Here is a 17,345-nt window from a genome sequence, read left to right as displayed (position 1 = left end):
CCATCCTTGAGTGCAAAAAGTCGGTTCCAAAATCCAAATCGTTCTTACTCAGATTTAACTCTTTGAACATCTGGGCCCTGGTCTATATCGTTGGTTAAAGCTCAATTAATAAACCGTATTACTCAGCTGTGTATGATACTTGATTCTGATTAGTCAGAACCTCAACACATCAGTGATTAACTCTCAACAGCAAGAGGGATGCCACGGGCAAGTGGATTACACCCATATCTAATCAAATCAGTCCATGGAATTGGGGCTGGCATATTTCACCTCTGCCTGTTGACAATGTGGCAAACTGTTAGTTTCTATGAGCAATTTAAAGTGAATAAGAACAAATAAGCAGAATCATGTTTGAACTCAAGATGTGAACAATTAATTGAGTATTGAGACATTAATTTTCAGGATGCACTCGAATACAGACATTGAGCCACCAAAGTGATCGTAACACCCGGCCATGTGAACATGTTTATTTTCCTCAATAAGAACATTTTATTTTTAATTTATTCTTTGTTTTCTCTTCATGTTCTGTAGCAGTGCAATACCATCAGTTAAATGCATTTGGTTTTTCAGAAGATTTGTAATGGAGAAAACTTTGAATTTGCATTCATAGTTTGAACTTGACTGGATTAAAATGTTTCACATAGGTTTCAAATAGGTTCACGTTTCAAGGAGGTTGATAAGAGTCCGTTGTCAAGGAAGTGTTACCAATCGTGGAATCAGAGGGCTTTTTTTTTAAAACTGTATTATTCAATCATCTTTAAATCAATAACATGATTAATATTTTGTGTCAGCTTGTTTATGGCTCTGAGGGGGTGATGATGAGGGTGATTGCACATTATCCCTCACATGAACCTTAGGCCTCTACAAAATAACAATCACAACATTCTCATAAAGACATAGAGCCATGACTTCAGACTGTTGTCTTTTTAGTACTTACATTTGAATTGTTTTGGTCTTTCGTTATCATGTGTGTTTCTTCCTCTTATGCATGATTTAGAGGTCACACTCTTCATCGTAGGCTTTGTAGAAATACTGCGTTTAAGTACAGTGAGGCCTTTAGCTGGAAAATTCAGTCTCAGAATAAATGTTCGTCTATGGTTTCACTTTGAGGACAGACTACAGTGTGAAGTGGGGAATCTGTTTTCACTGCAAATAGATGCACAAACATATAAAGCCTTTCTGTACAAGCTGTGTCTCTAACACACACACACACACACACACACACACACACACACACACACACACACACACACACACACACACACACACACACACCCAATGAGCTTAACTGAAGAGAAGTTATCCCTCACTATTTCATTGGCTTTATGGGGGCATATTTACAGACCATTCAGAAGGTGGTTTGAGATGATTACCAAAACATATCTCCTTCCTATACTCCCTTTAGATGCCTGCATTTGAATGCTGACACCTAGAAAAATATAGATTGGGAATATCAGTAATCTCAAGATAAACGGAGTCTGTGGGATCAAAAAAACATGCCAATGTGGGTTATTTTCATAAATACTTGTTGTATTTCATGAAATGTTAATATGCACAACAAAAGCAAGCTGCATGGTGCTGCAAAACTTTGTGTCTGTTTGTGATTGAATATCATAAGTGCAACAGGCTTTGTGATTTAGACCTTGAGATGGATCTCATAGTGGGGAGAAATATGTACAACTCAACGCGATTAGGGGTCGCAATCCATTCTTAGTGAATCCTCCCCTCAGAGATTCCATGGGTGGTGCCACATTAGCCATGTCCAAAATGATGACATATTATTGACAAGTCTTGATCTTGAAAAGATGAGTTGTTATTAAAAAAATTAACCACCTTACTGTTATTACAAATAAAAAAAGAACTGCCGAGGCCAAAAATGTAGCATAGCATTAGTTCAGGCAGGCCACGATGTCAACGTCGGCCCACAGAGCTGCTCTTAAAGCCAGCCCTTATCAGCTGACGGCTTGGCTGATAACATTTGGGCATCCAATTGACAAATAGCAAAAATTGCAATCTATTTGAACTGCTTCAGCCTGCCTACTCTTGCTGCTTTCTGCAAACCACTTCCAAACCCACCTCCACCCAGCTCTTCCTTTTCTGCTGTCTCTGATTTTACCAGTGTCTGTTCTGTAACAAAGGGGGTCTTTGCTGCTGCTCTCCCTGCCTTGGCTTTTCATGTATGCATGAGAAAGAGAGGGGTGTGCTCTCCCCACCTAAGGCTTTGGAATTCCACGTAGGCAGGTGGCAGGGCAGGGAGCTCCCAGAACCGAGCCATACTGCCAAATATAACTTATTGCATGCAAATAATAAATTATTGTGACAATTGTGGTCCTGACTGAACTGATTTTTAAACATGTTTACTTCTGTTTTAAAAAACAGCATTCCAATATGGGCTCTGATGGGGATGTCTTAGCTTTTGGAGTCCAGTGGACACTCGAGGAACTGCATTTTTTGGAGTGCCTTCATTCTGAAAAATGGTGGTCGCTGCTAGGTTATAAACATTTGTGAAATTACTTTACATAAGAGATGCAATTGAAATGGTAATGGCAACTCGTGACTTTATAGGGTAACTTTTTATTTCTTAAATAATTTGGAAGTGTAACACAGCCCTCCTCAGTTAAATACACTCTGAGTTTGCAGCTGTAGCCTTATTTGGTATCTAATGGTTGTTAAAGGCAGCTGAATTACCATCCAAAGGGCTTCAATAAACAGTTATTTAGTTCCCGATCTGACTGTTAGGTCTCCTGATATTATAAAGCTATCCGTGTTTCCTACAACTAATGTGTTCAGTGTGTAAACTAACGTGATGTTTTACCTTTGACTCTTTTGTCCTCTCTTAGGTGTGTTGCCGTCCTCAGCACCCCTCTTCCCTTACCCGCCCTCCCCCACCGACTGTGTTGAAGCTCATCGGGTTTGCTCAGTGGACCCTCGGTGCGAAGCGATGTACCGGGGTTTGGAGCTGTGTGCGGCCGACGCTGCCGTGTCTCAGCTGGGTGAGCAGGTGGCTGCAGAGTGTCTGGAGAGACAGGATGCCCTACTGGCCAGACATCCCGCTCTGCTGGCCTGCAAGTGTCAGCGCGGCCTTCGCAAAGAGGAGCAGTGTCTGCGCATATACTGGAGGGTTCGTCTGCTGCCAGGTCAGTCAGGGTGTGTGTGTGTGTGTGTGTGTGTGTGTGTGTGTGTGTGTGTGTGTGTGTGTGTGTGAGTGCATGCAAATCTGTCGGTTGGTTAATCTGGAAACCTTGGATCAGTTCCCTTCAGCTGGAGGTTTGGTTGAGGTTAGGGGTGAAGTTTCATGGATTTAAAGAAGGGTGAAGCACATTATGGACAGGGTGAAGGTTTATCAAAGAGCTTAGAGGTGCATTGAATTAAATATTCATAAAACCAAAGGCTCAAATAATTTCTTTGAATGTGAAAGAGGTTACTTCTGTGAACCCACAGAGACTTATCACCACCTATACAGGTCAGCTCAGCTCTGTGAGGCTTTTTGCCATCACTTCAGATCATTGTTGTGGTTTGAAAATGTGGTCAGAAACTTCCTGTATCACTTTGAGGCATGCTTTTCAGAACGAGCACTTCAAATTGTTTAAATAGTGCTTTAAATTTGATTGTTTGAAAACACTAATTTACAAGAAAAACTCTCAAGCTTCTTGAAAAATCTTGTTTTATGAAACCTGTTGGGAAAATGTTCTTGCTGCACGGATGCACCTGGAAGATTCTTGGATGAACAAAGTGGTGATTACAGGTGTGTCTGTGATGTGCGTGGGTGTGTCGAAAATGAGCCAACAGTCTATACTCAGTCTGCTGAATTACTAATATGAGGGTGCTATAATGGTACTTTGTTGTACTGTAAAAAAAGGTGGGAAGCCATGGAGGCTGTCTTCAGGCACAGTAGCTTGAGTCAAGGAATAGGATTAAAAAACGTCAGGGCATGATGTTTAAAAACTGTATCAGGAAAAAAAAAACGGCTACCGGCTTCTACCCTCACAAAGTCTTCATCGGGGCTTGTTGTGAAGTGGAGTACAAATCACATCATTATGTACGCTGATGACACAACTGTGGTGGGCCTAATCCAGAACAACCAGGAGTATGCATACAGAGAGGAGGTGGAGTTTCTTGTTGACTGGTGCACGAACAACAACAACCTGGTACTGAATGTCTAGGAAATGTTCATAGACTTCAGGAAGAAAAGGCCCATTCATACCCCGATCTACATCCATGGAACGCTGTGGAGGCTGGGCAGAGATCTTAGTTCCTGGGGGTTCATGTGGCTAACAACCTGTCCTGATAAATGCACACCTCCACTCTGGTGAAAAAGGCTCACCAGCGCATACATTTCTTGCGCCAGCTGAAGGGACACAACCTCAGTCCACCCATCCTCACCACCTTCTACAAGGGTACCATAGAGAGCGTGGTGACGAGCAGCATGTCTCTCTGGTAGAAGAGCTCCACCTCCTCAGACAGAAAAGCCCTGAGAAGAGTTGAGGACCTGGCCCAAAAACGCCTACTGGCTAAAACAACCAGCATCCTAAGAGACTCCACCCACTCCGTCACAGACTGTTCTCCCTCTTGCCTTTAGGTAAGAGATACAGGAGGTTGTGCAGCAGCACTGTCAGGTTCAGAAAAAGCTTCTAGCCCACTGCTATTACACTGCTTAACAAAACAACTCTCCGCTGACTGTGCTGCAACAAGCTGCTCGGAAAATGTGCAATATTATTTATTCATGACTGTGCTGGCATTTTTAGTATCTAGTATTCTATTGAATCACTGTTTCTATATATTTATCCACTCATCCTTTATGTCTGTGTTCTTTTAAATGAGCCATGCTCTTACTTCCTTTCCGCCTACATCTCTGATGTTTTGTGGAATGACAGTAAAGTAAGTAATAACTCCTGGGAAGTTCTAATATATCTGATTCTCATAACCTGGTAACAGTTGCACAATGCCTGAATTTTCCAGCTCCTGGACCTATACAGGTCTGATACCAAACCTCCCAATAATATCAAATCTCCCATTATCTTGAATCTTGAAGACTGCCTCCATGGCTTCCCCCATTTTTGACTGTCACTTTATTCTTCAAGAGCACCTAGGTTCTACCTGGAGTTTACCACATGACCGCATGGTAACTTTGTTACTTTGTCATACTGATGGACCAAATAAGCTTTGCGCTGATCTGGAGATTCTTGGCTGAAAGATTTTCATAGGGGGGATGATTGAAAATGTTTCAGGACAAAAAAAAAACAATCTATGATCATTGCTTTGGCAGCACAGTAAAGAAACAGTTGAGGATGCCTTGTTAAAAAAAATGCAATTTTGAGTCTCCCTCTCTCAAAACTTTCCACACAAACCTGGTTCTACTGTATCCTTATTATCATCATTACTCTGAACAAGACAAAGCAGAAGTGAGTTTCAGTCCCAAAGACCTGAGTCTGAAAACACACACACACACACACACACACACACACACACACACACACACACACACACACACACACACACACACACACACACACACTCCCTCTCAGGGTAACAGAGGTGTATCGGGAGTGCTGGTGTGATGTGTGCATCAGTAAGTGAGCTAACACTAGCCAGAGGACCCGTCCTCCCCTGTGGCCTATTAGTCAGTCGAGCATTAGTGTAATTACACACTCTTCAGTTCCCAATGCTGCTAGACTGCTCTAGCGTGTCATTACCATAAATATATAGCCCAGAATAGGATTTACATACATAAACACTTTACATGCCATTACATTCTTGATTGAGTTTGTTCTTTGGAGTGTGTTTAAATAATTTGAAGGAACAAACGGCTTGTCCACTAGTCAATCAGGGCTCTGCTGATGGGTTTTACAAGTGGACAAAAGCTGTCTGCAGTTACATGAAATCACTCTGACATGAGTTTGCATTCATATCTACCTCATTGAACCCTCGTTTAGACACATTAATGAGATTCAAACAACAAAGGAGCAGCAGCAGGTTGTTTACTGTGTTCTTACAGCTGGAACACTAAACCAGCTGGTTTGATACCTTTTTATGGAGGCAAAATTAAAATATCAGGGCTGTTAAACACTTACTCTATTTAATCTTAACTGACAGCAGAATTTCAATGGTTAACTAGTTTTAATTGTATGTTTTAAATTCAATTATTTTATATAAGTCCATATTAACAATGTAAATCAATTATTAGCAATTGCTTGATCTGGGAATCAAATTAATGCAATAAAATTTACTCTATGATCTGGACTTTTATATTTATCGTTCTAATGAATTCTGCACTGCTACACCTTGGTGGTCTGAAACTATGACTTATCCCGCATTAACACCAAACATAAACGATCCCGTTATTTGCGCCAACACAAGTGTGAGTGTTTTGTATGTAACCACTGTGAATAACTCGCTCAATAGGCGCATCAAAATCTTGTGTACGCGAATGCCCACAAAGCACAGGGGGCAGTGCTAATTGCCTAGTTCAATTGATAGCTGGAATCAAGTGAGAGACAAAGGTTTTCACAACTTACCAGATAATCCAACCTCCTCACTCACTTTCCTGAGCTCCTGTTTATTCCTGAAAAAGTTGGTGGTGTCACAGAGTTCAGGGAAGCTACACAGGAAATTCAATCAATTTGTCTCTGCCGGTACGTACGTCACATTATATGTCACAGGAGGATCTACACGCTGATTGGCTATCACAAAGGAAACAAATAATATGCATATAATTCGTGCCATATAATTTACGTAATTCCCGACAAGAGCACTTGTCTACTTGCGTCTTTACATTGACTTTACATGTAATTCACTCACAGGAATGATTTTATTTCTGTTTAGTGCTGTAGTGACTTCATTTCGCCAGTCGACAAATCAATAAGCCACAGAGGGGCTGCTTGGCCTGGACTTACTGAGTTAACGCGTGTCCTCGTTTTGCTTTGCGAATAAATCAATAAACGATCCGGTCCACACTCCATGCATTGATAATCAAACTTTTTTTTTTACACACACTAGACAATAAAGTTCTGTCGAACTACATGCACTTATATCCACACATAACTTGCACAATAATCAACAGGCTCACTGATGTAACGTAACTATGAAGGTCAAAAACTGTTTGCTTTCGCCCGGTAGGCAGCTCACCTGCCGCTAATAGTGTCTTCTTCTACTTATACCTTGAAACACCCGCCACCTTCTGTGTCAACAAGGAAGTGAAACAAACAAAATGACACATTCCACACGCAATACACCGATACAAATGTGGCTATAACAAGTGCTAACAATCCATTAGAGGAAAGAGACAGCTTCAAAGTGCTTGTTCTGTAAAATCTAGGGTTTATTATCATATATTTATTATCAAAATTTAAGAGTCATTTCTACTTTCTTGCCTCCATATTGAGTGATAAGAGCGTACTGTCTGCGCATGCGTTGGCGTTGCGTCTCGGCCGCCAAGTGCTCTGTGGTGAACAGATTTTTAACTAACTTTTAACCGGTTTTACGCAACTGTTTTTACGCTGCGCTTTTTAGACTCCAATAGCTTTTAACGATACATTTTACTGCACTTGGGGTTTCAATAATCAACTCCCTGGATAATTGGTTATTGGAGAAACAAACCGGGCATACGCTCAGGTAAACATGGCTCCACTTACCTCACCTTCTAGTTGCCAGAGCTGTGTCAGTCTTGGCCAGAAAGTCCTCGATTTTGAGCAAAGAATATCCACACTCTTCAAAATCCAAGAAGCCGAGAAGTACATTGACACAATCCTCACCGGCCACAGCGTCCACACCGCCGGCTGTTGCTCACGCCGCTGCTCCTCTTCCTGCCCCAGGTAAGGCTCCAGAGGACCGCTGGCTACGGCTCGGGGCTAAACCCAAGGCTCCGGTGAGTTCTACCCCACTTCACATGGACCCCTGGACTGTTGTGGAGTACCACAATAAAAAGAAAGGGAATATATCCTATGATCAACAAGATCACCAACAATGGGCACGTTCTTCACAACCTGGTTGTGTGCAGTTCACCCCTCGTCCTGTCAGACGCGGCCCTGGGCAGGGTCCGGGATCGGGAGAAACTCCCGCGCGGAGGCATGAGCCCGGTACCAGGAAACAGCTTGATGTCACCATTTCTCCACCCCAGGATCTCCCGCTGAGCAACAGGTTTGACATCCTGAGCAAGCAGGACTTTCCTCCTCTAGTAAAACGCTCCCCTGAGCTTTCAACGAAAGCCAGCAGGTCTTCTTCCGCCGCAGGCTGCTAAAAGAGGCCGTGATGAGGAGAAGCTCGGGAAGTATCATCCATCCAGAGGCAGCGAGGTGTCCCTCCGCTGGTAAGGAGACCAGTTACCCGCTGCGACACTTCCCAGCCACCACCACCCGTCCACAGCGCGGCCTCCGCGGCGACCACACAGCTCCTCCATCAACCCTCATCATCGGGGACTCCATGGTAAGGAACGTAAGAGTGAAGGGGGCTCTCACCATACCGTTCCCAGGTGCAACTGTGCAGGGCATTACGGAAGAAATTCCAAAAATCCTGAAATACCATCCTACTGCTGAAAAAGTCATCATCCACACAGGAACCAACGACATCCCCAAACAGCAGTCCGAACTTCTTAAACGGGACTTCCTCACCCTTTTCAGCACGGTCAAATAGTTTGACATCAAAGTCATCATCTCTGGCCCCACCCCCACCTGCGGCCGAGGTATAGGGTGGTTCAGCAGGCTGCCCAGCCTCAACACCTGGCTCTCTTCGGTCTGTGGGTCCCACAACATGGGCTTCGTGGACAATTTTAATCTTTTCTGGGACAGGAGGCATTTGTTCGGGGCAGACAGGCTTCATCTGAACAGAGCAGGTAGCCGTCTGCTGTCCGTTAACTTGGCATACGGTAAGCAGCACGTCCCTGACACACCCACTGCACACCACAACAAGCCCGCACCTGCTGACCAGCCCGTCTCTGATTGATGTCCCCCAGGTCCTAGTCACTACGATTTTAGTTCCACTTTTAACAGTACTACATGCTTTACTGGACTCGGACCCCCTGATCCATCCAATAACTCATCAATTCCCACCATCATCACTAAAAGACAGCACATGGAACACAACACAGAACTGCCAGCAGGGGCTAATTTAAGAAACCTCAGACCCATTCTCACACATAAAACACCATCTGCTACTCCAACACATTGAACAACTTCACCCAGAACACTGCACATGGCACTCTTGAACACCAGGTCTCTCTCAAACAAAACATTTCTCATTAACGACCTGATTTTAGAGGACAATATTGATTTTATGTTTTTAACAGAAACCTGGCTCAGCACTGATGGACCTGCAACCCTGCTGGAAGCTTCACCACCTAATTACATTTTTACACATTCTTTTAGAAAAGATAAAAGAACAAATCCAACGCGACCCTGGAGAAACAAAGATATAATCCAACTGAAAAGAAACTGTCGAGTAGCAGTAAAGAAGGTGAAGAAAGAATAAACTAACAGTTAATTGTCAAATTTTTAAGAAAAGAATGAATATCTACAACAAAGCAGTAAAACAAGCAGGAAAAGATCATTTCTCAAAGCTGATAAATGACAACCGCAATAACACAAAAATCCTGTTCTCAACAATCGACGGTTGAATTAATTCTGCTTTTAATCAACAGTGCAGTGTATATTCAGACGCAGCATGTGAAGATTTTGCAGTCCACCTCACAGGTAAAATAGAGTCCATCCGGCAAAATCTCTCTCACAGCCACCCAAGGAAGGTTAAAACCCCAGAGTCTTTGTTTTTAAATGTGGAAACACTGGAGAAGTTTGTCCTGGTTGATGCTGACATGCTTGGCAAAGTTATTTCCAAACTTAGCCCAGCAACCTGTCTTTCAGATCCAATCCCAACATCCTATTTTAAAACAGTTTATAGCCATTTTTATCCTGAGTTATTAAACATTTTTAATTATTCTCTTCAGATGGGTGTTTTCCCCGCTGCTTTTAAGACTGCCATGGTTAAACCTCTTCTGAAGAGAAACAATCTGGATTCATCCATGCTTGATAATTACAGGCCAGTCTCTAATCTGCCATTTTTAAGTAAGATTTTAGAAAAGCTTGTTTTTAATCAGCTAAATGATTTTATGAACTCTTTTAACATTGGTGAAATCTAGTTGTCACACAAATCACAGCACTGAGACTGCACTGGTCAAAGTTTTAAGTGATCTGAGGTCCAACATGGATCAAAGGATGCCCTCGGTTCTTGTGCTGCTTGACCTTAGTGCAGCCTTTGACACTGTTGACCACACAATTCTTTTAAACAGACTTCACAATTTTATTGGCATCTCTGGCACTGTTTTTAACTGGTTTGAATCCTATCTCACTAACAAAGAATTTTATGTCAGCATGGGTAAACATACATCAAAAAGTTACAAAATTAATTGTGGGGTTCCCCAGGGTTCAATTTTAGGCCCAACTGTTTTTACAGGGTTCCCACACGTCCTGGAAAACCTGGAAAACCTGGAAAACAGTTGACCAGTTTTCTAGTACTGGAAAACACCTGGAAAATGCGAGAAAAAGTAAAATGTCCTGGAAAATCACATATAGTCCTGGAAAATTATTCCAACATGGTTGCGTGCGAGCTGACCCGATTAACAAAACACATCCCCATTCATTGAAAGTTGAGTGGACGCTGTGCTGGAAAAGACAGCGACACTGCGCAACTTTTTTCACATCTTTTCTCCTTCACTTCATAATCATGCATTCACAGAAACCGGGGGTAGATTGTTTATGTTTTATGGTACATTAGGCTCAATTACCGTACTCTAGCTCAGTTGTTCTCAAAGTGGGGTCCTGGGACCCCTGGGGGTCTGCGAACCATAGCGTGGGGGTCCATGAAATAATTTGAATACATTTCTAGTAAATCATAAAATTGTGCTGTGTCTTTACAAAACAGCATACACCATTGTTATGATGCCATTTGGTGGCTCGAAGGGATATGTGAGTCTTGTTACTGTTAATTTTCTGAAAGCGTTTAAGATCAATTACTTGAAAAGTATAAATGCTGTCATGTTGAGTCCACAAGGAATGAAATGACCCTCTGTTTTAAAGTATACAAGTGGGATTTACTTGATTCAAATTGTTCAAGTGTTACTGTTTATCACTATGGTACAGGTCTGAAGTATTTACATTGATATGTTTTACAATACAAATAGTTCCAAGGGCAACTAAGAGTGCAAATGGTCGTAAGCATGTGCTTTAGTGATGGGGAGTTGGGCTCTTTTCAGAGAGCCGGCTCTTTCGACTCCCGAACGGCTCTTAATAGGATCTTTTGTAGCCGTATATTTTACCTTAACTTTGCAAAAACTAATGGTTTGTGTGATGAAAACCCTTTTATGTACAGTGTTTTTATGAGAAGACTTATAATTGCCCAATTGTGTGCATTTATTCTGTTACAAAATCATTCTCACCCTGATCCTAGGGTTATGATTAGGGTTAGGGTTGTGATTAGGGTTATGATTAGGGTTGTGATTAGGGTTAGGGTTGTGATTAGGGTTATGATTAGGGTTGTGATTAGGGTTAGGGTTGTGATTAGGATTAGGGTTGTGATTAGGGTTAGGGTTGTGATTAGGGTTATGATTAGGGTTAGGGTTGTGATTAGGGTTAGGGTTGTGATTAGGGTTAGGGTTGTGATTAGGGTTATGATTAGGGTTAGGGTTGTGATTAGGGTTAGGGTTGTGATTAGGGTTATGGTTAGGGTTGTGATTAGGGTTAGGGTTGGGGTTAGGGTTGCACTTAGGGTTAGGGTGGGGTTAGTGTAAGGGTTAGGGTTGTGATTAGGATTAGGGTTGTGATTAGGGTTAGGGTTAGGGTTGTGATTAGGATTAGGGTTGTGATTAGGGTTAGGGTTGTGATTAGGGTTAGGGTTGTGATTAGGGTTATGGTTAAGGTTGTGATTAGGGTTATGGTTAGGGTTGGGGTTAGGGTTATGGTTAGGGTTGTGATTAGGATTAGGGTTGTGATTAGGGTTAGGGTTGTGATTAGGGTTAGGGTTAGGGTTAGGGTTAAGGTTAGGGTTGTGATTAGGGTTGGGGTTAGGGTTAGGGTTGTGATTAGGGTTATGGTTAGGGTTGTGATTAGGGTGAGGGTTGGGGTTGGAGTTAGGGTTGGGGTTAGGGTTAGGGTTAGGGTTGTGATTGGGGTTAGGGTTAGGATTAGGGTTAGGGTTGCGATTAGGGTTGGGGTTAGGGTTGTGATTAAGGTTAGGGTTGGGGTTAGGGTTAGGGTTAGGATTAGGGTTAGGATCGTGATTAGGGTTAGGGTTGGGGTTAGGGTTAGGGTTGTGATTAGGATTAGGGTTAGGATTAGGGTTAGGGTTATGATTAGGGTTATTATTAGGGTTAGGATTAGGGTTAGGATTAGGGTTAGGATTAGGGTTAGGGTTGTGATTAGGGTTAGGGTTGGGGTTAGGGTTAGGGTTGTGATTCAGGTTAGGGTTGGGGTTAGGGTTAGGGTTAGGGTTGGGGTTAGGGTTAGGGTTGGGATTAGGGTTAGGGTTGTGATTAGGGTTAGGGTTGTGATTAGGGTTAGGGTTGTGATTAGGGTTATGGTTAAGGTTGTGATTAGGGTTATGGTTAGGGTTGGGGTTAGGGTTATGGTTAGGGTTGTGATTAGGATTAGGGTTGTGATTAGGGTTAGGGTTGTGATTAGGGTTAGGGTTAGGGTTAGGGTTAAGGTTAGGGTTGTGATTAGGGTTGGGGTTAGGGTTAGGGTTGTGATTAGGGTTATGGTTAGGGTTGTGATTAGGGTGAGGGTTGGGGTTGGAGTTAGGGTTGGGGTTAGGGTTAGGGTTAGGGTTGTGATTGGGGTTAGGGTTAGGATTAGGGTTAGGGTTGCGATTAGGGTTGGGGTTAGGGTTGTGATTAAGGTTAGGGTTGGGGTTAGGGTTAGGGTTAGGATTAGGGTTAGGATTGTGATTAGGGTTAGGGTTGGGGTTAGGGTTAGGGTTGTGATTAGGATTAGGGTTAGGATTAGGGTTAGGGTTATGATTAGGGTTATTATTAGGGTTAGGATTAGGGTTAGGATTAGGGTTAGGATTAGGGTTAGGGTTGTGATTAGGGTTAGGGTTGGGGTTAGGGTTAGGGTTGTGATTCAGGTTAGGGTTGGGGTTAGGGTTAGGGTTAGGGTTGGGGTTAGGGTTAGGGTTGGGATTAGGGTTAGGGTTAGGGTTAGGATTAGGGTTAGGGTTAGGATTAGGATTAGGATTAGGGTTAGGGTTAGGGTTAGGATTAGGGTTAGGGTTAGGATTAGGGTTAGGGTTACGATTAGGGTTAGAACCAGAACTAAACTTAAGCACACAGAACCAGAACCAAACTCATGGAAACAGAACAAGAATCAAACGCAACCAGAACCGAAACCAGAACAGAACCAGAGCCGAACCAGAACCGAACCAGAACCCTACCAGAACTGAACCAGAACTGAATCAGAACCGAACCGAACAAGAACCGAACCCAGAACCGAACCAGAACCGAACCAGAACCGAACCAGTTCGAGCCAGAACCGTACCAGAACCGAACCAATCAATGAAAATGTCCTGGAAAATTATCTCTGGAAAAGAGTGGGTTACCCCTCGGAAGTGTCATCAGGAGGCACGGCATCAACTTTCCTAGCTATGCAGATGATACACAGCTCTATATCGCCGTGCCTCCTGATGACCCAGGAACAATTGACACACTTTAACTGTATTTTAGATATTAAGTCATGGATGGCAGAGAACTTTTTACAGCTCAACCAGGACAAAACTCAGGTTTAAGTCATTGTACTGGACCTCTTAATTTATTAATAATTACTTCTTAATTTATTCTATTTTAAGTTGTTTTTCTTGTACATCACTTTGTGTTACAATGTCATTGTATGAAAAGCGCTTTATAAATAAAGTCTGATTGATTGATTGATTGATTTTAATTTAAATGATAACAAAATGTGGAGCACATTTCAATACAGTGCTTAACAAACATCAGCACTCCATTGCTTCAGTGACTTGTCATGAGTCATTGAAAACTGAGGAATGAGATGTTAAAAGGAAAACTGTGAATTTGTCACTGAAGCTGTTTAGAAGTTTTAAAGTAAAGTATTTTAAAGTAAAATTAGCCGTTCCAAAGCACAGTGGTGTTGTTATTTCGTTGCCAAGATGACAGCAAGAAGCAGCGGCTTAACTATGGTGTGCTGAAACAGACGAAATAGCATTTGATTTAAAAAAAAAAAACGCTTTTATTTAGGATCTTAATCTCATTGCTATTAATGTGTAGTGCCTTCTATACCCTTTACCATAGTCAATGCCTCGGGTTCATAAACTTAAGTCCCTTATGTGAGTTAGTTAACCCTTTATTAATTCAGTTTTCATTTGTTTCTTAACTTTTACATAAAAATGCTTAAATTTGTATTCACCTTTCCAGATATTTCAGGGCTTCTTTCCTTGGATATTGGTGTTATGTTGGCGGTTTCCCAGTATTGGTTATGTTTGTACCTTCATGTTTGTGGATTTGTGGTTTGTGGTTGTAGATTTGTTTCCCCATCCCCCTTTGGCTCCCGTTTCAAATGTAATCAACCGTTTGCCAATTTTATTTTATCGCTGTGCTCTGTTTTTTTCCAGGGGAGGATGAACTGGAAATTTCTCCCTATGATGACACGCTAATGGACACACGCATGGCTTCCTTAGTGGCAGGTAAAACACACTCTGACACACACGCACACACAGAATCACTGTTGCGTTCATTGTTATGATTGGGTAGTTTGTGTCAGTGTCCATCACGGTAACACACAGAATAGTTAATGACAGACGGCTCTATAGCTCCGTCTCACTAGACATACACAGTGAAACAGCTCAATGAATCACTAAACCTTGGACTTGTTAATCAATATGTATCAGTCAATACAGACATAATAACTCCAGACCAGCTGAGGACACTGCTCTTTTTATTTGCCTCCTCTGCTTCAGCGCCTATTTATAGCCTCAGAGCAGATAAGGATACCGTAAAGGTTCATAGGACAATGATACCTGCTATAAGTTGGATTTCAACGGCAATCAACAAATATAATTAGAGTTCATCACCAAGCTACCACATTACAGTTAGTGGAAAATGGGGCCCTGTAACCACAGCTGGTCAGGTTACCACACAATCTTACGGACATTGACAGACTCATGCATCAGGATTTATGCATTTATACATTCATAGTTTTTTTATTGTATAATCACAGTATTGACCCTAATATACTACCTTAATTTTCCTTGGAATACATCTGAAAAGTGGGATCGTCTCACGGCCAAATTCCACCAGATCTGTGTCCAGTCTGTCTCCGATCTGTCACTGCGCTGGATCTGATAAGTTTCTATTCTAGTCCATGTGTTAACTCCTGCTGGATCCGCTCCATCCTGTTCTGGCTGCATATCTGATCCAGCATGCCAGAACTTCTATTTTTGCCATATCTGCACAGAGCAGATCAAGCGGGACAAGAAGTCAGGCACCAAAACAACATAACAACATCTGGTTAATTTTCAGAATGAAACACTGTTTTATCGCCAGATCGTTTTTCACTTAACTACAACAACAAACTGTCATGATGAGCAGAGCCAGGCCTGGAGTGGACAGTTCAGAAGTTTTCAGAGGCAGATAGAGACAACATGGATGACGAGAGGAGGAGGATAATCGTTAATTCAGTGATTACCACGGGAAAACCTTGGTCACATGACTCCAGCTGTTGAGCAGTCCTGCTCCATGCTGCGTTCCAGAAATGCAACCAGTGAGTTTTGACAGACAGCGGATTGGAGACCGACCGGACACAGATCTGGTGGAAGTCCTGTGTCATGTTCAAGGTCCTGACTTTTTAATGCCATTATTCATTGACATACATAGACGAGCGTACCCCTCAGGACTGAGGCCAACCCTCACTCACAACCTGTTATCGTAAGGGTAGACCCAATTATCCAACAACTGATGCAGAGTTATGATGACTATCATAGTAAGATAATGGTAATCAAAGTTGCAAACATTAAACAACTGTCACTGATCTGAAAAGTCACCTGTTGTTATTTCACTCATATGACCGCTGCCTGAAGCTGTAAGATTTAGCTTCATGAAGCCACACATGGTTGCTTTGTGTTTGGCTAACTTGTCTTTTCCTCAATCCTTCAGCCTCATCCTTCATGCAACTGGATGGTGAGAATCAGTGCCTGAAGGCAGCACAGGACTGCGGCCTGTACGAGAAGTGTGGGTCTCTGCGATCAGAGTATGTCCTCGCGTGCACAAAAAGGATGCAGGGGACCAACCGATGCAACCAGCACAAGTGCCACCGAGCCCTGAGGCGCTTCCTGGAGCGGGTTCCTGAGGAGTACAGCCTGGGAGTGCTGTTCTGCCCGTGCACCAACACGCTCTGTGGGGAGAGAAGGAGGAAAACAATCGTACCCTCCTGCTCCTACCAGGAGATGGAGGGTCTGCAACCCAACTGCCTCGTTCAGCAGAGCTTCTGTCGTAGAGATGACCTCTGCAGGTGAGATGAAATGATCTGTATTTATCTGAGAAAGAGAGGCTGCTGGAAACCTGATTCTATATACAAAAACATTTAGAGGGTAAAGACATGGCAGACATTAATCCTGCAAAGAATGAAGGGTTTCATGCAGGTGGTGTTGCTACCGATAGATTCATTCACCTAAAGACTTTGTTTTGGCTGTAAATAAACAGGATGCAAGTTTAAGGCTGTTAGAAGTTGGCACAAAATAACACACCGTATACTCTATCTGGAACTGTATAAGGAAGGAAAGATGAACCATCAGTGGGTCAAAACAATTAGGAAAGAAAAGGTTGAGTGTACATAAACTAAATGTGTCAGCACATCTTTCAGAAACATTAGTAGTAAAACCCCAACATACACATCCAGATTTCTCCTGTTTGATGTTGACTTGTTGTTTGTGTTGTTGCCAGGTCCAGACTGGCTGATTTCCTCAACAACTGCCAGCCATCTCCTCTGACGGCCAGCGGCTGCCTGAAAGACTCGGCAGGCCTGTGCCTCCGAGCCTACGCTGGACTCATTGGTAAGGATGGAGGAGGCAAAGGGGGGGAGAGGGGAGCAGGGTTATCTGGGGAGGGAAGATGAGTAGTTGAATTAATAAAAACAGATGACAGCAATTTACCTACAACCAGGAATTTTGGCAGACAATCCAGTCTGTATGCAGGGTGCTACTGAAATCCTTAAACAGAAAGCCTTGGGCGTTTAAATTATGGACACCCATCCAACACAGAGACATGTCAGTGCGGCAATAGCAAAGGAAAATGTGATGATTAACTTCAATTGATTCAAAGCTATGAAGAAAGCAGAAATAAATAAAACAAATAATCT

General features: G+C 42.7%; 1 protein-coding gene across 1 annotated transcript in view; it reads left to right on the top strand.

Annotated features, from left to right (window-relative positions):
- The first annotated feature begins 2,846 nt into the window (after positions 1-2,846).
- Positions 2,847-17,345, top strand: part of LOC117817451 (GDNF family receptor alpha-4-like) — a 37,685-nt gene continuing 23,186 nt past the window's right edge. Inside the window, exons 1-4 of the mRNA XM_034690175.1 lie at positions 2,847-3,137; positions 14,605-14,676; positions 16,145-16,499; positions 16,931-17,040. Coding sequence (XP_034546066.1) covers positions 2,942-3,137; positions 14,605-14,676; positions 16,145-16,499; positions 16,931-17,040 — 733 coding nt within the window. The 5' untranslated portion in view covers positions 2,847-2,941. The remainder of the gene's footprint in view (positions 3,138-14,604; positions 14,677-16,144; positions 16,500-16,930; positions 17,041-17,345) is intronic.

This window comes from Notolabrus celidotus, chromosome 8 (genome assembly GCF_009762535.1).
Source record: "Notolabrus celidotus isolate fNotCel1 chromosome 8, fNotCel1.pri, whole genome shotgun sequence".
Classification (NCBI taxonomy): Eukaryota; Metazoa; Chordata; class Actinopteri; order Labriformes; family Labridae; genus Notolabrus; species Notolabrus celidotus.
This window is presented reverse-complemented; position numbering and strand designations above follow the sequence as displayed.